The following is a 26106-nucleotide window of genomic DNA, read 5'->3' as shown; positions in this document are numbered from 1 at the left end:
ATTCAGCACAGGCGCGTGGACTTAAAGGAAAGAAGGTTGCTGCCCTAGTATTAGAACCATTCCTGTTATTATCCATCTAATGTATATCCTAACCTTTTAAAAGATGAATAGATGCCGTCTTCACTGAATTACACATTTCTCTTTAGGCCTCTTAACAGAGCTAATAATTCTTCACTTGTTCAAAAAGTAGCAAAGTAGTAGTTACAACAAATAAAGCTAGGCATATTCTAAGTTTAAAACTTTCTGTGACTTACAATGTTGCCTGGATTGTGTGTTTCTTCCTGTGGCACCTTAAATGAACCATGCTGCCAAATAACGGCTGCTGCAACATTCATGACAGGCATGATCTAAAAATACCTTCAGATACATCATTCATAACAAGGCACTTTGACATGAATGTATGCAGTGTTTATACATATATGTAAACCTGAGTACAGCATGTTGTCAAGAAGCTCACGGGAGCTGAGTTACAGAGACAAGCTCACTCATCAGAAGATGTTGTGGCCACATCTCATAAGATGTATGTCGACTGCTTTATGCTTTTTTTTTTTGTTGAGTGCTTTATGCACAGCAAAGGGAAGGATTTTTTCCCAGCATATTGGATTTTTCTGGTGAGGCTAAAGACTTTTTCCGCAATAATAAAATACACAACACATTTCTTGACATGTCCCTGACCACCTCCAAAAGCAGCTTAGTGCCTGAATCTTAATGCCTCCTCAATGCCTCTTGGGGTGTATTCACATCATCCAGGGTGCATTTCAATGATAAGTGTGAACAGGGCCATAGATGTAAAGATTCCTAGTTCATCAGTATTGCAGAGAGGACAACGAGTGATACTTGATGGAATTTTCTGGAATGGTGAGATCACGGCTGGGTTAAAGCATTAAATTAGACATTACTTGTCATGTATGAAGTCTGCCTTAGCCAAAAAGTTAAAGGAACTAAAGGAATGTGTAACTATTCAACTTGATGTACTGTGTAACATTTTATTCTATATTTAAAATGTAAAAATCTGAGAAAACAAATTCTCAGTAAACCTGATAGGTTACTCCATTAAACCCCATAAAATTTTATGAAGTTTCTCCATCTCACCTGAGGCGATTGGTGTATGTGTCCACACATGTCTTCATCTTGGCCAGCAGCATCCCGACAGAAGTCTTTCCGTCAGAGTGTTCTTCATCCTCCTCCTCCTCCTCCTCCTGCCCCGGGTCTCCAGACAGAGGCAGCAGCAGAGGCACCAGGGCTGTGCAGGTGGAAATGGCTCTCAGCAGCTCCAACAGTGCCCGATATAAAGGAACATGGCGCGCCATATCCAGAACTACAGGGAGACAAGAGGGACATAAAGTGTAAGACGCTACAGGAACCAAGCGGATGACTGTTCTTTCTTTTTGTAAAGCACATCCCCATTGCACCCATGTCATATATATATTGGTCAGTGTAATTTGATATAGCTGTGATCCATGACTGCCATATCATGTATCACTGCCAGTGTTGTTCCACAAACTCTGACATTTCAGTCACCTTCACTGAGTAGCACTCCATTAAATGAGAGAAAAACATCACGTGTTGTCTTTGATTTTACATGGTTGTACTGACCTTTTTTGTTTGAAATACATTTTGTTTTTTGTTTGTTTGCACTTGCCTAATGTTGTTTAGGCCACTAACATGCTAACCACTCAATGGCAGAGTGGAGCTCCAGGACATAGCAATGCAGGAATGTGTTAAGTGGTGTGATGGTCCTGGATCATGGCTAACCTTGATACTGAAGATGACAGAAAACCATACATACAGCAAGATAACTGTGGCAAAAAGAGCCAAATTAAGACATTTTAAAACTGAGAGTGGATTTTCCCTTGTTTAAAATAAAGCATGATTATTTATTAAGGACATACTTTCATCACACCCAGGAGCACAGAATGCAGCTTTGAGATGATGATGTGATCTGACCTAACTAATGCACTATGCTGTCTTACAAATGTTTTTTCTGGCAGTTTGCTTTTATTAAGTAAATCAGAGTACAGTAGACATTGTGATCACAGTACTATCCACTAAGCCACATGACATTGCTACATAATACTATTGCATTTTATGGCTGGCTCTGGATGTTAAAGTTCCAGGACTGCCTGGAAATTTGCTCAGAAATACAAGATCTCAATCCAACATCACTGATCTGGTGGTGAATGAGAATGTTGTGTTCTACCATTGGGACAACAACAACACAATTAAAACCAACTCTCCATGCTATTCTACTCTTTCTGTGGTTCTGTGTTTTAAATAACTGAGAAAGCTACAAATTACCAAAGGACAAGCCAGGGTGATATATCTTGCTCTGTGCAACACTAATGAAAAAAATCATTCAGTTTCCAAGCTCATGAGAAAACATTACAAAAGGGTTTATCTTGTGGCCTGAAGTAATGCTGTGTGTGGTGTGTCCCTCTGCTCAGAGATCAGAGGAAGGGATTGCTTGGAGATGATACTGATTGTGGAAGAAGTAAGTATCACTGAAACATGAAATGGAAAGCAGCAAATTTGTGAAAGGGGATATTGAAAATGATCAGTTTTCCAGCACTGGATAAAAAGTCAAAGTCAAATGACATGCTTAGAGGCAACCCTTAAGTGGTCAAAGCAGCTCTAGGATGAAGACTGGACTCTCTCTGAAGCAATAATGTTTGAGTCAAGGAAAGGAAACCATGGCTAAATTGGCTCTAAATTAAAGCCTCTATGGTTTTTGCAGATGCCACTAATAAATGTATTCAGGCAGGACAGGAGTTTGGGGGTTTCATTTTTAATGCTAATATATATGCTAAATATGCTTTTATTGCCAACAGAAAAACAAATTCTGATTAACAGAGACCACAGTAACATTGTCACAATACTAGAGTTCTAGTTTAGTATAAAGTAGTAGGAGTAACATTGTAATATCAAATAGTCCAACAATATCAAAGGTGAGCATCTGTTACAGAAGGGTCTGGCCATATGTCGGCCCTGTGATAGACCCTGCCTCTCGCCCAATGTCAGATTGGCTCCAGCTCCCCTGCAACCATTAAAGGGCCTGCTGCTAGACAGGACTGCTAAACTGTGAAATATCAAATCGATTCACATTCTTGGAGTAATCTTTACAAAGTCTGGTGATAATAATTTACTATGGGGGATGGGGGTTTAGAAACTATTATTAGGAAGAGGTTGGCTACTGTCAAAAAAAAAAAAAAAAAAAAAAAGAGAGAGAGAGAGAGAGAGACAAGAAATGCTGTTAAAGACTCAGTGTCGGGTTAATTTTCAGCCATGGCCTGTCAGTCATAAACCAGCACTTGTTCAGAAGCCAATCAAATACAAGGGTCTGCTGAGACTGAAATAATTATCATCAGACTGACCATGTAAGCCATACTTACTGTGAGGGGCTGTTTAGTGTGTATGGAGGTACTTGAGCACCAATGTGCTTGCCCTAAAGTGTCAGCCTCAAAATAAATAGATCAGCTCTTGTTTGTGGCTCCAGGACTGTTTTACATTTATATTGAAATTCTCTACTGTCCTCCCGCATCTGAACAACACTGACCTCCCTGGGCTTTAATCTGCTCTCAAATCCAGTGTCTCTGGATGGCAGCTAGCATGGAATCCCAGTCCCTTCCAGATACAAAACTCATAACTCATCAGAATGCCCCATCCTGCTCTGTGCCAATGTCAGACTTGTTTTTCCTTCCACTGTGGGTAATAAATGCCATGCAGACTTGAGTGAAAAGAATAAAAAGGAAGGACAACCACCAACACTTTTAGATACAAGCTGTTAGTAGAAAGAAAAGGACACTAGCCGAGTGCCTAAGGCTGATGACAAAAATCTCATAGCGATTTGTCATCTCATATTTTGATAACGATACATATGATCCATGTTATAAAGGTGGCCCCTCGTTTATGAAAAAGCTCCTCGATTTGTTTTGACTGGTCCTCCTGGTGTTTAGAGTGATCCAGTTCTGTCTCACCTTTACTTGCCATGTTGCTATGCACAATTCTGCCTGCATACATTTGGTGGCATGTAAGATTGCAAACCACCATCCAAATGATAAAAAAAACATTGCTACAAACAACTCATTTTGCACAGAGTTTACAGACCCTTTTTTTTTTTTGGACGACCAATATGTCCATTAATATTCAAGAATTCCAGCCATATGACTATGCCAGTTGACCAAACAGGGGAGGTAAAACTTAACTTTTGCATAGTATATGTTCATATGTAAAAAGGGATAACTCTGTTATTTTTGAGTTGGATCATGTTTTTGGGTGTAAATACTTTATAAGGCGAAAAGTCTAGAATCGGCACAGAACAGTGTACCCAGACATCGTGATAAAGTTATCAGCTAAACATTACCATTTCTCATTCAATATTTGCATTCATGTTATTCTATTTTTTTTTTATTATTATTTTTAATCAATGGCAATTTCATCAGCCATTCATAGTCCCCATAGGATGAATCCCAGTGACTCTGGTAGTGTTCTTTGAATGGCACCAGCTTAACATTTTTGCTTTAGAGAGGAATGTCTGAGCACCTACTGGACAAACTGCCATAACATTTGGTACAGACATTCCTAGATGCCAGAGGATAAATCTTACTGACTTTGGTGATCCCTGGACTTCTCATTTAGTGCCACTATGTAGTTGATGTATTTGATTTACCTCTGGCTCTGTCAGGAGTGAACAGACGTAAGGTTGAGGGAATAAACAACACAAGTTTATCCAATGAAGCATGTTGTACTCAAGTAGTTGTATCATTTTTTGGAAAAAGTTAAAACTAAAAACAAATTTACTAATTCAATTAAACTTTAACTGTCTATTTTTGTTTAATTTTCTTAGCTGCAGCCAAAGAAGACTCAAAAATCCATGATCCCTCCAAGCTTTTAACTGTCCAGATCTAAATGATCAAATGTACACCTGAATACCTATCACAGGTTTTCTCTTCTATCATCTCCAGTCTAATATCACAATTAAGTGGTCACAAGGTTTCCAACCTATAAACACACTTCTACAAACTGTAATTTTATTTCTACCTTGTGATATAAATAATTGGGTACTGTTAACAGTTGCAACTGCTCTGAAAATCAAGCATTTTAACAACATTCTGGTACACAACTTGAAAAAAACAAAAACAAAACTCATATGCACGACTTCCCTGTTCTGTAAAAAAAACTCTAACGCCCACAAAATCCTACAAACTCCATTACCAAGTGGAACAGTGAACAGTGGTGCAGAGCCAGCAGTAAGGAGAAAAATCAGACCCTGTTCTCAGCCACAGGACAAGCAGCAGCCCAAAGAGGCAGGACATCCATCACAGCTATGACAATCTTGGTAGTGCTGACCTGCAGTCATCACAGTGCTACGAATAGCGAGCCTCCAACTCATGATTTAGGGCCTTCTGGGGGGCGTACAGAGATGGGTGCTGTGTATAGCCATGCAGGATGCTCAGGCTGATTAATAGTTAATGGAGGCCTGTAGACCTGAATGTGAGTACAAGCAATGAGTTAGCGTGGCATGTGTAAGAGCAGCTTGAAATAAAGGTGCTAGTGCTGGATTCTAATGTCTCCCCGTGTGCCCATGTAGCCTCACCTAGTTTTGAATCAATTGCCTCATGGAAACAGTATATCTGGAAGTTGCATTTGAAATCACACTGTGAATCATCCAGAAACACACAAGCAATCACACATTTGAAGATGTATATATTAAGGCTAGAATCTAGGATCAAGCTTTGGATTTAGAATTTGCAATTTCCTCTGGGGGTGTGCGCATACACACACATACATACATACACTCACACACATACATACATACATACATACATATATATATATATATATATATATATATATATATATATATATATATATATATGCAAAGAGGCTTACAAGTGTACAATCAAAACACTTTACTATATTAACTATATATATATATATATATATATATATATATGTGTGTGTGTGTGTGTGTGTATTATATATATTATATATATATAAAATAAACTGTAAATATTGCTTCACTCATAAAAGACCCATCACCAGCTCTCATTCATGATCCAATCATTGTGTTGTAGTATTACTCAATACATGTCCTATTGGCTCAGTAATATTAAGAGCAAATTGTGTACCCACAACACTGCAGGTTTTTTTAATCTAGTCTATGACTTTTCTAACATGCACATTATGTGTCTCTTTACTGTGTCCTAAATAAAAAAATAAACAATAAACCTAAAAGATACATGTCCATACATTCCATATTCCACCAATTCCAAATAGTTCAAACCCAGAAATAACACTGATAATCAACCACAGACAGTTCTGCACTGTTATCAAATGCCAACCAGTGAAATTCTAATTAACCCCAAACCCCTGTTGTCCACTCACGTCTACTGCCTTACTTTTCATCCAATTTAGTACCTACTATGCCCTACAGCCCCTTGTGAAAATAGGAAGATTCCTGCAATTACAGCTGACAGACTGACGTTTGGTATTTTACTGGGGGTGTAGGATGGGGGAGGGAGCATCTACATAGGGAACAGAGATGGTTCCGAGAGGGGAACTTAGAAATAGACACCTCAGCTCTTAATTACTGAAAATGGTGCCACAGCTGGGCTGAGTAGTGAGGAAACTTGTGATGTGAAAACATGAAGAATTCATATGCATATATAAAATACATTCACATCCAATTTTAGACAGCTGAATCCCTGCTAACAAAATACAAATGCTTCAAAAACATACAATACCTATGAAATTCCTTCAACACAATGGATAGAAAGTAAAACACTTCAGTTCAGATAAAGCCTTCCTGCCTCTAAGTGAAACTACATTCATCATTTCAGAGCAGCTCATAATTCCGCTCCTGGGAACATGGCCCATTTCTAATGAGGCTAGCTGTGCAAAGAGGCTTACAAGTGTACAATCAAAACACTTGATAATTGCCCTTAATTGGTTGGTGCGAGAATTGTGTGTGAGAGTGTGATCATACAACAGAGAGGCCACAACGTAAATTTATTCATAGAGCATCTCACCTTTTCCTAATGCACTGCTGCAATCATTCAAGGCCACATTGCTGCTTACATAGGCTACTACAAGTGGGGCCACAAACCTAAGTTAGGTTAAAACTGTGTTAACATAAAATCTCAGATAATACTTTTATTTTAATAGCGGATCAAATGACTACATACAATATGAAAGTGATCACTCCCAATGTCAAATCCATCAACATTTGGTCCTTTGGTCGAGACTGAAATATCTCAACTACTGGATAGATAGATACAGACATTCATATATCCCTGATGACAATTCACCACGACTCTGCATTCCTCTGACTTTTCCTCTTGCTTCACCATGACGATTCTTGGTTTCATCTCCACCACTGTTGGATGGATTACCATGGAATTTGCAGCAGACATTCATGCACCCTCAGGAGAAATTAACATAAACTTTGCTCAGCCCATGACTTTTCATCTGGCGCTGTCATCAGGTCAAATTTTTACTCTGTCTGAAGCTTTGGTTTATGAACAAATAGCTCCCTATCTGGTGTTAGCATACTAACACAGTTAACTACTGAACACTGGTAACTATTATATACCTGCTAAAAAGTAGAATGTTACCATTGTCACTGAGACTATGTTAGCAATCTTGGATACAGCCTCATAGAGTCATTAGCACTGCTGTAGACTCTTGCTGTATGTTCAGACAGGAGGTGAAGTTCATTTTAGAGGAGGCACAACTGCATAGAAAATCAATGGAAAAATGTATGATTGAAAATGTTTAAACTTGAGTGAAAAATCTGGCCCTATCCTGGGGCTTTATGAATCTATTTCATAAATGAAGAAAAATGAGAGAATGGGGGGGGGGGACTAGGAACTTCTAGTGACTTCTGAGTTCTCTCAGAGGCTGAGCTGAACACAAATACACATTCAGGCACACTTGAGTATATCTATAACTGTGTGACGTGAATAAACATCAACAGTCCAGCAGTCAAGAAAATAACACAAGATGAAAATCTGTTTTGCTTTCTTGTTCAACTAATTATCCCACTCAGCAAATATTTTGGTCATGTTTTCTATGATGAAATTTAAGAACTTTAAAATACTTATACATACATCAGTATTAAAGTACAGTATTCATTTTCAAGTAAAAAATAAACCCACTGTATACAGTCTGCTATTTTGTGTTAAGATGTTATATAAAGTGGTACATCTAGCAGCTCATATTTTTCTCAGTGGCTGGGGGAGATGACAATAGAGCTCAAAGGAGAGTAAATATTGGACTTTGATTCATTAGGTAGCCAAAAACATGAAACCAAGTGAATGCCAATGTTGCTCCATGTCAGTTTAGATGCATAAATAAATAACCGTTTTGTAATGTTACTGATGACACCCTGTAAGACCATGTCAGGGCTGTGGGTTTGTCAGCTTTTTCTTCCCCCAAGTGGCCAAAATAAATAAATGTTAAAGTGATGAATGCAGCTTTAACAGCCTATTGCATGGTATCTATATTTGTTATGAAATACACACTAGTGGATTTTGTTGTTACCACTCGAGCAGTTTGTTGATGTCTTAACATATCCAACCCAGTGCTGCCATAACAAACCCACCGAGACAACAGGATATGACAGTCAATGGTCTTCTTAAATCCCAGATGCTCCACACACCCACTGGTTAACTGTAGGGCTCAACCCCCCCCCCCCAAAAAAAAACATTATGTAAAATGAGTCTCAACTCATGGGTGAACAGAAGAGCTGGTGCGTGGGCTGGTTGCTACTACAAGGGATGGGTGTGGGTTGCCCTCCCAAGGGGAGGAAGCCAGTGAGCAAACAGGTCACACCGAGTGGGTGGCTAATATTCTGACTCAAGCTCATGGCTGGACAATGTCAGGTCTTCCTGACCCCTCTGGGCAATGGAACAGAGGAGAGAGTTGCTGAAATAGTAAGACTCTGACATGTCTCCGCCAACACACAGTCTGCCTCAGTGGACACTGTAGATAATGTGCATCAAAGCAAGACTGTGTGGAATAACCTGAAAAAAGTGCCCTGAAGCTCTGTGCCATTTGAAAGGACAGAAGGAACAGTGACTGCATTTATGTGCACAAAGAATCCCTTTATGAACCAAGCTACTCAAGTACCTTAGTTTTGGGTTGACATACACTGTGCAGACATCTTAACTGGGTTAGAATAAATAGGAAAACTCAATCTCGCAGAAAGAACAACAACAACAAAAAGAAATAAAAAGAAAAGGAAAGAAAGTTGAAAATGGTTACTCTGACACTGTGACACAGAAAAATATGACTGACAAGTGACAAGGTATTCAACTTAACAATCACTCCTTTCTAAACACACCTTGCTCTAAATGTGCTCTAAAATGGAGAGTTTCGTACATGCACACAGTTTGTCTGACTGTCGACTGATGACTATTTAAACTCTTTGAGATGACTCTGTAACCCTTTCTAGCTTTAAGCAAATCACGTCTAACAAAGTCAAAATGTCTGAGCATTTTTTATGAGTCAGAGTAGCTCTAACCCACACCTCCAGTCTGGTTTGATTGACTGGACTCCAGGTTTACTAGCTCCTGACTCCTAGCTGTTGAGGATGTCACTGGTCAGGGGGTTCACATACCTACACTGAGAATGTCTGAATTATGTCTCCAAAATGGACAAACACAATACAATGGTTTGTGTGCAATTAGTTGAAATAGATTGCGTTTGTTCATAATTGCAACCTAAATGAAGATGTGACCATATTTTAAGACAAGTTTACAGACAAATGTGGTTAATTCCAATAGGTTCACTGAATTAATTCTTGCCATTGTAACAGTGGTGACAGTTGGTCTAAACATTACCAGTAACAGAGGACATGTGTAATCTTAGCCAAAAACCCAGCCGCTGAGGGCTCTTAACTTCCTCAGCTGGTCAGCACCAATAACTAGCATGTAGTGACCTATAGGAGGCGTCAGTGACGGGGATGATGAGGATGGGAAGATGATTGTTGCAGCATCACTGTTTTACTGACCTCTATTTCAGCCTATCTAATCTGTTACCCCTGAGGTCAGGATGACAGCAAAAGTGAAACTGTAAATTATCAATTTGCCTGGAGGGCATATTTTAAGATATTAAGTTTACCCATTCAGATGCACAGACAATACAGTCTCAACAACCAACAACAGTTCAACTGGTATCAGCTACAGGTTTTCCAATAAACTTCTTATTCATTCATTCATGCTCGACCTCTACAGGCAAAATCTGCAGTAAACCACCACCTGAAACAATTCTTTTGATATTAGAAAGCAGCTTTGGAGCAGCCATGTGCCAAGCTATTTAAAACTGCAGACAAAACAACTGATTTATAAGATAAATAACATCAGAGCTGAAATGGTAAATGGTAAATGGACTGCACTTATATAGTGCTTTTCTACTCATATCAACCACTCAAAGCGCTTCACACTACAGGTCACATTCACCCATTCACACACACACATTAATACAGCACTTGTTCTATACACACAAAGTGCTTCCTAACACATTCACACACAGTCACACACCGATGACATTGGGTGCAAATTAGGGTTCAGTATCTTTCCCAAGGATACTTTGGCAAGCGGACTGGAGGAGCTGGAGATCGACCCACGACCTTCTGATTGGTGGGCGACCGCTCTACCTCCTGAGCCATACCTGCCCTAACACTATGACAAAAATGAGAGGATTACTGCACTGACAGTCCAGCTCCTCTTCTTGGTGGTTAAACCAGCACAGTTCAATGAAGCTGAAACCACACTACAGTCAATCCCAGGGTTGGTGGATTTTGGCTGTTACCATTTTGTGCCATCTTGTTGGGTTAGGGTTAGGACAAAACAGACAAACAAGTAAAAAGGTTTGCAAAGCACTGCCCACTGAGATAATAGAGTAGTGAGGTTGGTGGAGCTGCAAATATAATCTATGATACTGTGGTATAATTACTTTTTAGGTACAGCAGCACTGAGACCAGTCTGATTTTTTTTCTTTAGTGTAAACTGTGACTGATTCATTGCTGTGACAACAAGAACATGCAGAAAGATGGGGATGTAAAGGACAATAAAAGGCTCCATCAAACCAAGCATGAACAGATAGTTAAACTGTCTCTGTTAATTAACTCTTAAAGCCTGTTTAAATGATAGTGAATTGGTCTAAGGTCTGGTTATTAAGGTCTTACTGAGCCAACATCAAACAATAATTATGATACCTGTCCAGTGGGTGCTTCCCTGTTATCTTGTAACCAAAAATTTATCTTGTACAAAGTATTCCTGTGTTTTTGGCCTGTGGAGGATATTTGCAGCCCACCTGAATAGAAATAAAATGGCTTAAGATAATGTGAGGGAGGGAGAAGCAGAGAGGAGCAGTGGGAGTGAGTCATAATGCTAGAGGAAATGAGCTGACTGGAGGCTGGTGACATACATTTAGAACTGCAGTCCAACTGCACTGACCAACACAAGCAGACGGAAATTAAGTTTTCCACATTTATTAACTTCAAACAATTCAGCATGGTGTTATGAAGCTGGGAGAAGCTGACCATAAGTAACTAAACTTGGTAGTGATGTAGATTTCACAAAACAGGGTACAGTACAGCGAGGTACAATCAGGGGGGAAAAGGAAGCAGAAGTGTGAGGGGAAGTTAGAAAGCAAAAGAAGAGCACAGACAGCTCCATAGGCTTGATGTCTTTGTGTTAGGGGCTGTGGAGATAAATATCCATCTGTGCACACAGACCCCCACATCTTTCCACTGCCTGCCTCTTTGTCCTCCACCCAGCCTTAACCATCCTTTATTTCCCCAGCCACCTCTTAGTGTTGCCCCCTCCTCCTCCACTCCTCCCCTCTCTACAGGTCTTCCAGAATAACAGCAGCTGAACACAGAGCAGAGCACGACACAGTGGGGCCGAATTCACCTCCTTTTCAGCTTTTCTCTATTTTTGCTTATAGTGTTGTTTAGGTGGTGGGTGTACTGGTCTGTGTGTGTGTGTGTGTGTGTGTGCTAAACCAGCCCGCACAGCAGTGGGAGAGGAGGAGACAACAGTAAGCGGGAGCGATGTCATTTCCCACCCCCTCCTCCTTTTCTCTTCCTCCCTCCCTGACTCTTTCTCTATCTCTCATTCTCATGCTCCTTCTCCTTCATTGCCACAGCCATCAGGACCCGTCCTCTCTCTCGCCATCATTCTGCTTGGTTATGCAATGCACTGTCCTCCCACAGTGACTAACTGGCGTGGAGCCCTACCGTAACACTGCTGTCACTGGCGGTAGGTGCAGATCCACACTGCCATAGTGACTGCCGGTGCTCTGGCTGCCTCTGCCTCTGCCTCTTTACAGACGTCTGCTCCATTGGATTTTACAGCTTTTCCTCCTCCTCTGGAATATTACCTGTCAGACTTGGCTAATTCCAGGACCTGCCTGTTCTTGCCTCGCTCAGTGGAGGCTGGGTGTCACCGAGACATCATCAGCTAATCCTACAGACATCATGCATGGTGTTGGGGGCGTGGGGGCTTCAGTAATGGGAAAGAGGCTTTTTTGAAAAGGACTTATTGCACTGATCCCCAGAGGGTTCCGAAGCAAGCATTGGGGGGTAGGGGTGGGAGCACTACAGAACGGGGTTGTCTGTAAATTTACCAATACACTGGGGAGGGAGGTGGAGGAGTTGTGTGGAGGAATTTAGGCAAAGCAGTGACAGGGATCTCAAGAGATGGAGCAGACAGGGATGAGACAGGGAAAGGTAGGAAGGAGGGAGGGGGCAAATGGGGAGAGGGTTTCTCCTCGCCACCTAAACAGTGGCTGCTAGCAATTTAGCAGCAGCAATGCAAACCTGCTGATAAAAAACGGACTGCAAAGACTTGTGTGAGGGTAAATTTAATCAAAAAGGAAGTGGGGGGTGGTGGGTTGTTGAACCAGACGGGTGGCGCTATAGACTGGAGGACTGTAGAAGTGACACACGGAGGTTTTCACAGCATACGTTGCTGAACACCACTGCCTTCTATTTCTCTCTCCGTCACTTCATCTGTCGCTCACAGGCACCGGGACTGTGGCTATATAGGCAGCCTCTCCCCTCTTCTCCCTCAGGGCTCCACATGTAGAATGCCACAGTTTTCCAGTGAGGATCCAAAAAGCATGCTGGATGATGTTGACTTAAACCTTAGACGCCTTAGGGTAAGCCACTTTCTCTTTATACCCCATCATTTTTTATTTGTCCATAATTTCCTTATTTCTTGAATTTCAATTTATGGACAGTTTCACTTTATGTCGACATTAAATTTGAGGGGGACGAAGGTGACTGCAGCTCTATTCACATTTGACCCTGAGCCAGAGAATGAACCTGTTTACGTTTTTGTTCACACACTTCTGCTGGAGACAATGCTCTCTCCAGCTGCTTGTCTTTGCTTTCTAAGACTCCGTCAAATGGAAGGTGGGAATACCATTCAGAACAACAACTGGCATTGATGTTGGGGGTGGGGGGTTAATCATTAATGGCATATTAAAAGTAGTGGGTGGGTGTGAGGGGGCTCTGAATGACAGCATTATCATCATGCTTATTTTAACATAGGGGAAACACCACTGACAGTGCAAAAATGTAACAGTTTGAATGCAGAAAAACAGAGAATGAACTGAGCAAGTGTTGGTGTGATGCTGGAGAGGAGCAAGGAGATCAGTTTCAAGTTTGGCAGGTCATAAACGCCACTGTTCACAGACTAATCTCCCCTCCGCACGGCCATTGTTTTGTTCAATTCACAACTGATTTCTCCCAGGGAGTTGGGTGTGTGGAGTTACATCGGTAGGGCTACCTGAACCCAGAGCTGTTTGGGACCGAGTTTTTGCACAAGAACTGGCAGAGTAGCTGGGGGGATGAAGACAAAAGATGCACTGCCAATCCTTGAGAGCAGCATGTTATTTCTGTCCATGTTGACTACATACATTTGTGTGACAACTTTTGACACAGACAATTTCCTTTTCTTCCAGGAAAGTGTTTCTTTGCCAGGTTAGGTGAGCATCAGGATCATGGGCACCACAGTCATCACCATTGAAGATGTGCGGGCACTGGAGGTCAAGGAGGAGCAGGAGGAGTCTATCTTGGCCATGTTAGGCATCATTGGCACATTCCTTAACCTCTTTGTAATTGTTTTTGTTTATATCTATACCACACTGTGACATCACTAAGTAGGGGATAAAGTCTTTGTAAAAACCTGCTATTTGATATGAAAAGAAAGACTGAAGTGAGCAGTAAGGGTTAATAAGAAAGTTGATGCTAACATGAACATCTTCCCCAGAGAGAAAAGGAGTAAACTGGAGAGACTGGCTAAGAATGAAGACAAAGAAGCCATATTGCCAACTCACAGTCATGAGCCGGGGAGATAACAAAGGGCTGGAAGACATGACGGGAATAGGGCTATGCTGGAATAAGGGTGAGTGGAACCAGACAGACACTAGCAAGCTGCCAGCCAGGACTAACCGCCCTGTGGCCTGACAGGAAACGCAAACTTCCCCTTGATCTAATTTTCTTGGACTGCTGGACTCAATGGAAAGATGAGCCAAACAACACAGCCTTGGGGATAACACTGAGCCTGTAAGAACTATGGTGGGAACCCACTCTGGAGACACTGTGAGCCACCAAATTCAATCAGTCTTCAGGGCCAAAAATGTGGCTGTGGACAAGCTCTGCTGTACTGTCATCTCCCTAGAATAATAACTGTTAAAACAAACATGTTACGATTTAGGAGCATACCTGCAACAACTTTACATCATGTTGAGGATAAAATTATAGAAATGCTATTTCAAGAAACCTTCAAAATGTGACAAAAAAGAGGGTGGGGTGGTCTCATAGAAAATGGGTCTGTAAAAGCTGGAGTTAATAAAGTCAAGAACCAGATAAATTTGTAATTAAACAATATATCCGATCTACTTGTAAGGTGAAACTGGGCTTATCTTCTTCTTTTTCCTACTCTGTCCACCTGTTGAAACTGATGAGAAGGAGGGGGAAAGCTTATCTTGATATATTTGTTGATGTTGATTTCAGGGTATTGTCAGCAATCATTTTCCTGTATTAAAAAGGCTTTTTATAGATATTTTGTTTAAAGTCTAGATGTGTTGTGCAACATAGGACATTTGAACAATAAACATCAGAACACATAAATAAGGATACCCCAAGCCTTATCTGTGGGAGACCCCAAGGAGTGTGTGTGTAAAAGGATCTGTGAGAGAAAGTGTGAGGATCATCACAGGGGTTATTCAATTGCACATACATGTGTAAGGTACATGCTTTCATGTACTCATCTCTCTGGTTGATTATAGTCACAAAAAAGTTCCCTTCTGATGGTTGTTACATACTACATCCCTACTGAAAGCCACGGATGGTTGTATGGAGGGAGTTCACTTCTCGCCACTTTGTGCATTACAGGCTATGGACTGCTCCTCCATGTCTGAAAAGGAAGGGAGCGGTGTAATCAGAATGGCAAGCACAATCGATCTGATGTACTACACATCTTTGAGAACGTAATCCAAGGACAAGGAGTGCATCATGGCTCCTGTAATTACAAGGCACATCACCTCTCCCCATCCACTTGAGAGTGTTTACTATCTTAGTAAACTGCAAAGCCAATAAACCCATACATAAGGAATGGTGATGAACGAAGGTGATGTGATGGCTCTGAAATTGGCAAATGAAAATTTGGACACACACTCTGAAGCCTAGACTAATGAATCCCCCCACTGTTCACACACACCAATTCAATGGTGGGGAAGCTTCATGAACACTCACAGGACCATCGAGCAATGGAGTGATTGCCTTCTGTTCCATAGTCTCTAAGGTATCTGGTATCTGGAGTGATTAATCATTACCAAACACCCTCTAACGGGCCAGTCATGTTCAGATTAGCCTCAAACACTTATGCACTCCCATTCAACATGCATGATGGACCAAAAAGATAGCAATTACCTAAGTGGTACCACCTGCTGCAGCCTAGAATGACTTTAAATCTTGTCTGTTTTGGTAGAGTCAAAAAGGGAATCGTGGTGTAGGATGGAAGGGATGTATTCCTAAATATAATGACACAAAAACACACAGATCTGGAAATAGTTTGGGGTTAAGTAAAACATGTAAGATATTAATTCTTCAGTTATGAGAAATTAGTACTGTGGTGACATTCAAGGGTATTACTGCTCACTAATGGCTTAGCTGTGATGGAGTGCCAGGCGACAGTGGGAAACTGTAATGTGTCCCAAAAAGCTTTGGAGAGACACCAATGATTCATGTGGAGCAATGCGCTAGGCTAACGGGGCTGAGGAGCTCTGGGGCAGAGGGGGGAATAGCGGGGAAAAATAAAGACCTGGTTCTGGTAGATGAGGTAAGACTAAAGGGCAAATAAAAGGAGTTTGGGGGAGTTATGAGAAATGAGGCTCCATTTGCAGGGTATTTATTTCTCTAAGGGAGGCAGGTCATCTTGATTTTGATGAGTTGGAGTGAATTTAATCTCATCTAGAGAGCATGAGTGTTGGAACCGTCCATCACACATCTTTGCCAGTGTTGATTATAGTGCCATGCTCTGTTTATTGTCAAGCTCCTTGGTTCTCCTGTGCTTCAGATGGGTATTTGTGTGTAGAGGTGTGTTTCCTGTTACTGAGTTCTAAGATGACCAGAGGGAGTAATGACAAATTCCCAATTGTTTTTGCTAAAATAATCAATATGAATGAATTTACAGTGAAGTGCACATCTACTTAGACATTAGGAGAGCCAGACTTGATAAGGTCATCAAATGTCCTAATGTAACATCACATTGAGGTAAGGTTTTTTCTATACTGCAGGCTGATTAAATATTAGTTAGTTTGTGCATATTAAGCTGTGAATGTGCTTACTTATTTTGTTCTAATTACTTGGGTTTACTTGGGACCATAAACTAAGAGGGAAAACCAGTAAGTCTTACTAATATTTTATAGTTGGAATAAAGGGATGGGTTGATAAGGGAGAGTGACCCTGATCACAGTGGACACGTCTGAAAACAACTAATTTATTGCAACCGTTTAGTCACAATATATACTTTATGTATTGGACTGAGTGAAAAGTTCAATATTTCAAGTTGAAGAAAGTGTCATAAAGCATTTTGTATAATTATGACCTTGGGTTAAAAGGGTGTATGGGTTTGTTCATTGTTTCCTGTTCCTTGGGATCTCAGGAGCCTCATGAGCTCTGCAGATGTGAAGGAGTGGAATGAAGAGGAATAGGTTGGTCCTTAATGATCCTAGTACCTTAATGGTTACTGTAGAATATGGCTAATGATGCTTGGTTTAAATATATTAGTACAGTAATTCCTTCTAAAAGAGATATATGAGACAATCCAAGAACTAATTGATTTTGTTCCATTTTACATTTTTAAAGCTGCACCATGCTTTTTGGCCACCATGGGGGACAGGAACATAGCATGGTGACACAAAGTTGTTTCGACATATTAGCAAGGAGCTGCCTATTTAAATAACTTCCTTCCCCTCAAGAGACGATTTAAAATATGTAAAAATACTGTATTCTTTTTTGGTTCTCCAGACTCCAGAGAAAAATATCTGACTTTTTACCTGCTAAATGCTCCACTATGTGCACCAGCTGCCTGCTGCCACTTGTAACTAGTGGTGAGACAGAACCTATCAATAAAAATAAAATGATGAGTTAACAGAGGCTAAAAAGAGGAGTTGCTGAGAATTCTCTCTGGGTTACTGACTTAGGAGTGTAGCCTTTCACAGTGATCGGATTAATTGTTTATATAAAAGACGATTTGTGCATAGATCGTAGTTTGGCTGTTGAGTTCTTTCCCACATACATTTCACAGATGTACCCACTGGTGATGAGAACACAACAATGTGACCTTTTCCTGATACTCACTCTTTTTCAATAGTAGGCAAGAAATCTAGGTCACACAGCCCAATTCTGAGACGATTAGCTGAGAACAAACTTATCAACACTGCCAACATGTTGCCTTTAAAGTAGCAACATAGATTTTATGTAGCAACTGCTGCCTACGGCTTCCACTCTAAAAGCTTATATGTTGCTATATTTTTTCTACAACAAAACAATGACTTGACAGGCTCAGGAAAAGCTTTCAGCAGCTTCTTAAATCGCACGAAGTCACACTCAATACAGAGGCTGAAGTTTGCATTATTTCATGTAGAATTACAATAAAATGGAGTCAGAGCAGCAAAACAGAAGGTTATAAATCTACTGGATTTAACAGACAGGTAATAGCAGGTAACACAAAATGATGTTATTCTGGATAAATGTAACACAGCATTCACTTCTGTAAGACAAGCAAACGATGAGGATACAGCTCTGTGTATGCTGGATGTGTGCATATAAGTACATTTCAAAACCATCCACACATTGCCATATAATGGAAATCCCAACTCTACACTGTAGGGCATTATGCCTGTGTAATTTGTATACACAAACACAAAATCCCATAAGACTTCAGGTGATTGATTTTTTTTTAACTATGAAAAATATCCAAGTGGTAATGGAAAGTAAGATGTGGAAATTTTGCCACAGGTTTAGACAATGAAACACTTACTTTGAAGTGGAAACATGCCTCATCTCCCACATTTAAAAGATGGACTAATGCACATGGCATTCATTTATTTATACATTCACACATCTTTCTAATAAAAGAAAAGGTTGACCAACAATTCCAATATTAGTGTCTGTGAATTTTTTTAAAATTGATAAATTCTGGTCAATATTGTATATATATTTTTTTCTTAATTTATATTAACACAAAAAACATTAGAACACGTTTTTGGTAGGGATTCCTTAAATGTGGTTAGTAAAGAATTAGGCTGGACATTTTACAATGTAAAAATAACCCTGTCAGTGATCTTCGGTGGACAAATCCTATAATGGGGACACTATTTTGTAATTGCCTCAAACATACAGTGGTGGAAAAAATCTCAAATATTATCATGAAATATTTGGAGAAAATTCTTTTTTGTGTTTCAAAAGGTGTGGTCTGCATTAGACAGACACAAACAAATACAAATTATGTTTTTTGGTTTATTGTTTACAAGAAAAACTAACAAAACTAAATTCTTGATCGTTTCAATATGTCAGTTCTCAACATTGTTCGGTATCAAAGTCAACAAATGACAGAGAATGTGTTCAAAACTGAACAAAAAAATAAATAAACCATCACATCATCAAATTCATATTTAGTAGTTCTGCCATTAGCACGCAGTAGAACTCTAAACCTGGCTGGCATGTTCCCCATGAGCCATTCACACTGTTGAGGGGTAATCTTGTCCCATTCTTCTTGAATTACTTAGTTCTTTGGTTTACACATTGAAACAAACCTTTTGATAATCCACCACATATTTTCAATGGGGCTCATGTCCAGGGATTGAACTGACCATGCTTGACAGTAGGTACAGTACATGCTGGAGATAATGCTTCGCCTGGCCTTCTGCGTACCCTCACATTATCAGGAAGAGGATAAAGCTGGAAACTGGACTCATCTGACCACAGAATCTTCTTCCAATTCCTGGCTGTCCAGTTCTTGTGTGCTTGGGCCCAACGACACTGGGCTAGCCTCTGTCTCTCATTGAACAGGGGCTTCTTGACAGCCTTGTAGGACCTTAAGCCATGATCTAAAAGTGGGCCACGTAGAGTGCGGGTGGAACACCAGTTTGGTTTGACCACTGCTGCTGAAGCTCCTGTGATGTCATTCAGCGGTTTTCCCTGCACATGCGGATCAGGATGCGGTCATTTCTTGCTGAAGAAACCCTTGGACGCCCAGATGTTGGTTTGTCTTCCAAGCTGTTGGTTCGTCCATTTCTGCAGTGTGTATCCAACTGCTGAAGGACTGCATCTGCACTTTCTGGCTATCTGGCAGCAGCTGTACCCTTCCTGGCTTAGAATCTGTATCTTCAGGCATTAGGTTCCTTGTTTTAGCCATTTTTGTCTTTGAAGAACTTTCAAATGTGCTGGCTTTATATAGACACGAAGCACGGCATAAAAAATTGTGTCTTTTAATAAAAAGCACAACCTTCATTAGTGGATCACTGGTACCAAAATGACCCTAGTACTCAAAATTTCTTATGTATTTTTATGGAACCAATCAATTTTTAAGTTTTTAATGTTTTTTTTAGGATTTGTTTGTTATTTGTTTTTTTGGCTGTGAATGTACTAAAAGAAAGAGTGCAGAGTCTTAATGCAATGTTTCACAAATGCATGAGGTGTCTAAAAAACTTTTTTTCCACCACTGTATGTTGCTATGTTTGTACGGATATTTATTTTCAGTATTATCAGTTTAATTATGCAAAGATACAATAAATCCGTAACAGGCTGATATCTGCAGATAAAATGATTAATTGGTCAGGCTTTACTGGAAATCTCAAATAAAATTTAGATGCAAATGTGGAAGATATGGATGCTTTAAGGAAAAGGCAACAACATATTGTCAGACTAATACTCTTTTTCTGATCTAACATACATTGTGCAACAAACGAATCACATGATGATGATCACATCCATACATGTGATAAACTGTATCCCAGTTAAACAACTTCCTCCCTAATCCTATTGTTTTTTGTTAACCAGAGACAATATCTATTTGCCACTAGAAGCTCCTCTGACTTCAGAGAAGCAGGAGGACTCCAAGGTCTCCCAGTTCTTCATTACGGTTCTTGACATTTGTTGACAGTTCAAAGCAGGGCTCAGGGCAACTGGCTCTCATTCAGAAGATGTCAGAGAGCTTTAATTGCACTATAACTTAATTTAGCTATGCAATAGCTGATTAGCACAGTATAATGTCATTTGTCACTGAAATGAGTGGTAAATGTATAGGTTTGAAAGGAAAATGTGTCATCATTAAGGCTATTGCTTCAACAGGGAATGTAGCAATACATTCTCTCTCTCTCTCTCTCTCTCTCTCTCACTCTCTCTCTCTCTATCTCACACACACACACACACACACACACAAACACACACGTAAGTGTGTGTTAAAGGCTTTTACCAGATAAGGAGGAGCAATTACAACGCTCAGTGTTTTTTTTTTTTTTTTTTTAAATATCAGCTGGTACTTAATTATGAGACCGGGGCGCATAGCATCACCAGCATGCACAAAGATACTCCTGCAAATTGAAACACCCAGCAGCACAGCATTAGGCACAAAGAGGTGGCACACACTCAGCTGTAACTGGCTCTGGGCTGATAAGCGAAAGCACACAATGGTAATGGGAGCTTATAAACACTGGTGTGAAAATCCTTGTGTCTCTTACTGCATGAAATCTGTTCTGTCCAAACTCAACACAAAGAGCCTGATCAAATAAAATGTAAACTTCTGGGAGTAGACAGAGCCAGACAGAGTAATGACTGAATATGGATTTCACCACTGGATCACTACAGCTGTAGCAGGTTTACATTAATACTTCAATGTTTTATGTTCCTTTTTTCTGGAAGAAATCTGAGTCTGACTTTTTAGTTCAATCAACCTCTCAAAACTACAAAAACAGCTTTCTAGGACCACTGTATTACATTGTGCACATATCACAGGACCATTTTTACATTCAAATGTGTCACCCTTTTGTGATATTCTATGATCTAGTGCTGTGCAACAAAGCTAATTAATTTGATTCTTTCTGTTTTTAGATTGTTATGATGTGTAGACTGTCTAAACCAGGCAAAGTGACTACTGATTACAGAGTACTCACTACAAAAATGAAGGCAACAGGGAATTCACTTCAGTACCTTAAAGGTAATGTGAAACACCATTTTAGCCTGAGGGAGCACAGATTTAGTTCCATTCTACCATTACAGTTTTTTAACCAACCAAACGTGAACTGTCGGCTTAGTAGGGCTTAGAGTGTCAAAATTAATTTGCCCTGGACACCACAACACTGATCAACACTGAACTACAAGCTGCAGCAGTTACAACACAGCAGTACTATACTATACTGCACCAAAGGCAACAAGCTCTTAACAAATCCACAAAGGAGCCAACTCTTCCCTAATCTTAAGATAAAAAACCAAACTATTCACTTTGATCCAATCTTGAGAAGAGCTAATCAAAGTAAAAGGACCAGTCTTTTCCTTCTTGAAAAGAAAATGAGTGGATGGTGTCTGACAAGTCGTGGGCTCATTAAATTTATGCTGTTGGGACTTCTATGCACGTTTATGGTAGGACATGTAGAACCTCAGCTTCAGTTTAAGACACTGTAGCTCCATCTGGTGTTTCATTTTGCAAGACACATTTATCACTGAGATAAAAGACCAGGGTCATCCACACCTATTACTACAGTATCAAAGGCAGCACTTCACATCATGATCAGAAATCCACAAAAGATAAGAAAATTCAGATAGTTCCAACAGCAGACAAACATCAGTGGGTCAAGTCATGTGACAGGATGGGAGCACAAAGTAAAAAACAGATCCCATGGTATGGTGCACAAACCTGGGGGTAGGCACGCTGCTGCCATGTTAATTAACAAGATTTAATGATGAATCTTCTCAACCTCAACATTTTCTTTGTTCCACACTCTGGTCTCTGGTAATATGCAAACACGGGTAATCAATCAGGCCTTGAATATATCGCCTCTGTTTGTTTACACAGAACCACACAAAGCTGGCGTAATGCTGCCTTGGTTTGTGGTTTTATACAGCATGCCGGCATCACAGAATCATAGTCATGACACAGCAGCCTCAGTGTCAGTCAGTGCTTGCTCTGCAGAGCCAGCCACCCCTTAAATTCAAGTCCAAATAAAATATTTGTTTCAGGACTTCAGGCTGGTTCTAAAGAATGTTTTTTCCTCCATTTACCTCCTGCCATTGCCAGATTCCATGCCAACATTTCAGCTCCATTTGGGAGGGTTGACACTCCAGTGAAAATATAGTGAGGGTCATGCAACGAGAGAGGCCATCTGAAGGCGTCTTGTAATCCCCGACACTCTCCATGTAGCAAACTCAAAAGGAAAAAAACGTGTTGCAGTACAGCCAAGATGTCATTCTTAAAATACCATACTAGCCTGAAAATAAAACAGTATTTTTTTTCCTGGAAATTATAATTGAAAAAGTGGCAGTTCTATTATATTCCAGAACTAGACAGTTACATCTTATTCACATCAGATATTCCTTTTGGATGCAAAGATTTTCTCCTGCAGAGTACTGCATGGGTTGTTGACTTATTTGTAACCGTAACGTTGCTCAGTTAGTAAATTTCTTCAAGCTGATGGTGTGTGTGTTTAGTTTAGCTCAGTTCAACATACAGGAGTGTCTGATGGCTCATATAACGCATTTTCCTGCCATGGATGAAATAAATTACTGACAAGTAAGAAGTAGCTGAAAGCATCTCCTGCCATCTTTACTTCAGAAACACACCTGGGGTTGAATGACCAGTCTGCTGGACTTACAGACAATGAGGAGTTCAAAAGACATGATCTGGACTCAAACCTGTTACTACTTCATCTGGAGTGACTGTTAGGTCAGTGCTGTGCCTTCCACATCTGGGAGTATGCAAGGGTCCACATGATGTAAATTTTGTTATCTGATGGTGTACATGTGGCTCTGTGCAGATGTCCACGTACCCAACACATTTGTTGTGTCTGTGTGGATTTGTCTACAACAGAGTTGAATTGCAGTTTTATTCTGCTGATGAAGAATGTGTGATACGGTTGAAAGCTATGGAAGAAGTGGAACTTGAATTGAAACTGGCCTTACTGATTTCTCTCCAAAAGTTCCATGTCTTTTCCGTTTTGATAGATACAATGTGAACAATCATTCAAATATGGTTATCACCACTGTTCATGCTGTTAAAATCAGGATGATCACACAAAAAATGAGAAAAGTCTCTTGAGGAAACAGTTCAAACCCTGCAAACTTTTAGACCTCCACACACTTCGCCAGTTACTGTGTAAAGTGGGCATTACTGTTGGACTGGTTGTGTGAAGTTATTTTCATAGACAGACATCTGTGCTCATCTGTTGGTTTTGTGACCCATGCTCTATTTGTTAATGGGGTGTCTTCTGTGTCCTTTCCTGTTTTCTGCTTTTTTAAATAATTTAAACCATTTCTGCTCTTTAAACCATTCAGGCAGAAAAACACACGTTGCACTGAACCCACTATAGGCACAAGGAATGAAAAAGTTCGCAGGAATACAACTTTGTGCTCACAGATAGCTGGTTACTCATTGGTTGTCCAGTGCAGTCTGACAGATGATCTATCCTGCATCTCTTCTGTAGTAGAAAACTGTTAAAACTTGGAGTTTTACAGCAATTCTTAAGTCAATTAGTGCTACTCAAGGTAAATGCAGGGTACACAATAGTAGATGCTGCTAGTGGCCTAGATACCGCCTCCTTCACTGTGTGTGTCATACCCCTCATTTTTAAAACAGGCAGCCTACCTGAGTCATTGCGTAGGTAGGAGGACATGGCAGGGATGAGGCAGGACTGGCTCAGCAGCTCCTGCAGCACTGCTGGCAGCGCTGTGCTGTTGTGGGCCCTGCTATCTGCTGAAGAAGCATCAGCACTGTGGCAACTACAGGAGCCTGCTGGGTTGATGTAGCTTGCCAAGACCTAGAAAAAAAACAGTAAGATGACTTACTAATGAATGGCTTTGTTCAAGGTTCCTCGTGTTATGGTATGCCACAGGTCAATTAATATAACACTGTGTGTTGCCATGTTAGCTTTTAAAATTAAAAAGGGTGTGACATTGATTGGAAGACCTACAGTACCTGAAGTAGACAGGTGACGTGTTCCTCTTCTAGCCGCTGTTTGGTGAGGGCCTGCTCTACGTCCCAGCCTGAGGCTGTGGATCCAGTGCCAAAACCAGTCCCTTTGGCCCAGTACAACTGCTGTTCCTCACTGGTCCCCCCACCATGACAACTGGATATCTGTGGCTGTCAACACAGACACAGACAGGAGGTAAAGGATTGGATTTATTTTCCTTCAATGCATTTGAAAATACGCATATTGGTGATATTTGCATTCAGTGATTTATCACTTACTCTAATTATGTTTGATAAGGTTGATTTTACTGATCACAAAACTATTTGAGTGATAAAGTTGGGTATAGGGATGCACCAATACCACATTTTTTCAATCCAATTACAAGTACTTACATTTGAGTACTTGCCGATACCGAGTACCGATACAAGTACTTATTAATGCCATTAATCTTTGTACATTTACTTGAAAATGTGGAAAAAAATCTCTGGCTGTAAGAAATGGCTGTGACTGACATTTGAACATAAACTAAAAGCCCCTCATTAACAGCCAGCTGGAGGGTGTGTGCGACACACAGCAGGCTCGGGAGTCCAGCATCACTCATGGCTTTGATCATGTTTTTCGCGTTATCACGTAGCACAACATGAACAGAACTTTTAGGGACCCCCCATGTCTGAAGCATGTCATCAAACACCTGCGACGGCTTGGCTGGTGTGCGAACCCCTAAATTGTTTTGCATGCAGGACGACTCTTCGCGGAGTATAATCCTCATCAATCCACTGTGCAGTTAAACTGATGAGGGACGCCGGGCTAACGCTGCTCATCCAAATATCAGTGGTGAAGCTGAGGGCCAAAATCTCTTGCAACAGGCTGCGGTTGTGCCTCTTCACAAAGTCGTGTAGCTTTGGCAACACTGTGTCAGTGAGGTGGTGTCGGCTAGGGACCTCATGCCTCAGCTCTAGTACACTGAGAAGACATCTAAATCCCATATTATCAACAACCGACAATGGCTGGTCATCAAGAGCAATGTACTGGGTCAGAGCCTCTGTTATTTTCACTGTGCGCAGGTTGTCTCTTGACATCTTCTCCCTCTTCTCCAGAGTTTGCTGCAAAGTTGGTTGTTGCTGTTTGCCACTATTAGCACACTCTCTGAACTTGGCGTCGTGTTGGTTTTTTAGATGTTTTATCAGATTGCTTGTGTTGAAAGTACTCGCTTTCGTCCCTCCTCTTGACAACTTTTCAGAGCATAATTTGCAGTCCACTTTACTTTTGTCACCATCATCCACTTTGAAATACCTCCACACTACCGGCATTGCTCCTCCTTGCTCTCAATTAGCACCTGACTGGCCAACTGAACGTCACGCTGCTGTAAAGTGGTATTGTGACACTTATATGAATATGAGTACA

The 26106-nt window shown here is 40.6% G+C and overlaps 1 protein-coding gene across 1 annotated transcript in view; it reads right to left on the bottom strand.

Annotated features, from left to right (window-relative positions):
- Positions 1 to 26106, bottom strand: part of birc6 (baculoviral IAP repeat containing 6) — a 110810-nt gene that overhangs the window by 24177 nt on the left and 60527 nt on the right. Inside the window, 3 exon segments of the mRNA XM_018678888.2 lie at positions 1093 to 1318; positions 24378 to 24549; positions 24708 to 24872. Of these exon segments, the coding sequence (XP_018534404.1) occupies positions 1093 to 1318; positions 24378 to 24549; positions 24708 to 24872 (563 nt within the window).

The sequence above is a fragment of the Lates calcarifer genome, linkage group LG16_LG22 (genome assembly GCF_001640805.2).
Source record: "Lates calcarifer isolate ASB-BC8 linkage group LG16_LG22, TLL_Latcal_v3, whole genome shotgun sequence".
NCBI classification, from domain to species: domain Eukaryota; kingdom Metazoa; phylum Chordata; class Actinopteri; family Centropomidae; genus Lates; species Lates calcarifer.
This window is presented reverse-complemented; position numbering and strand designations above follow the sequence as displayed.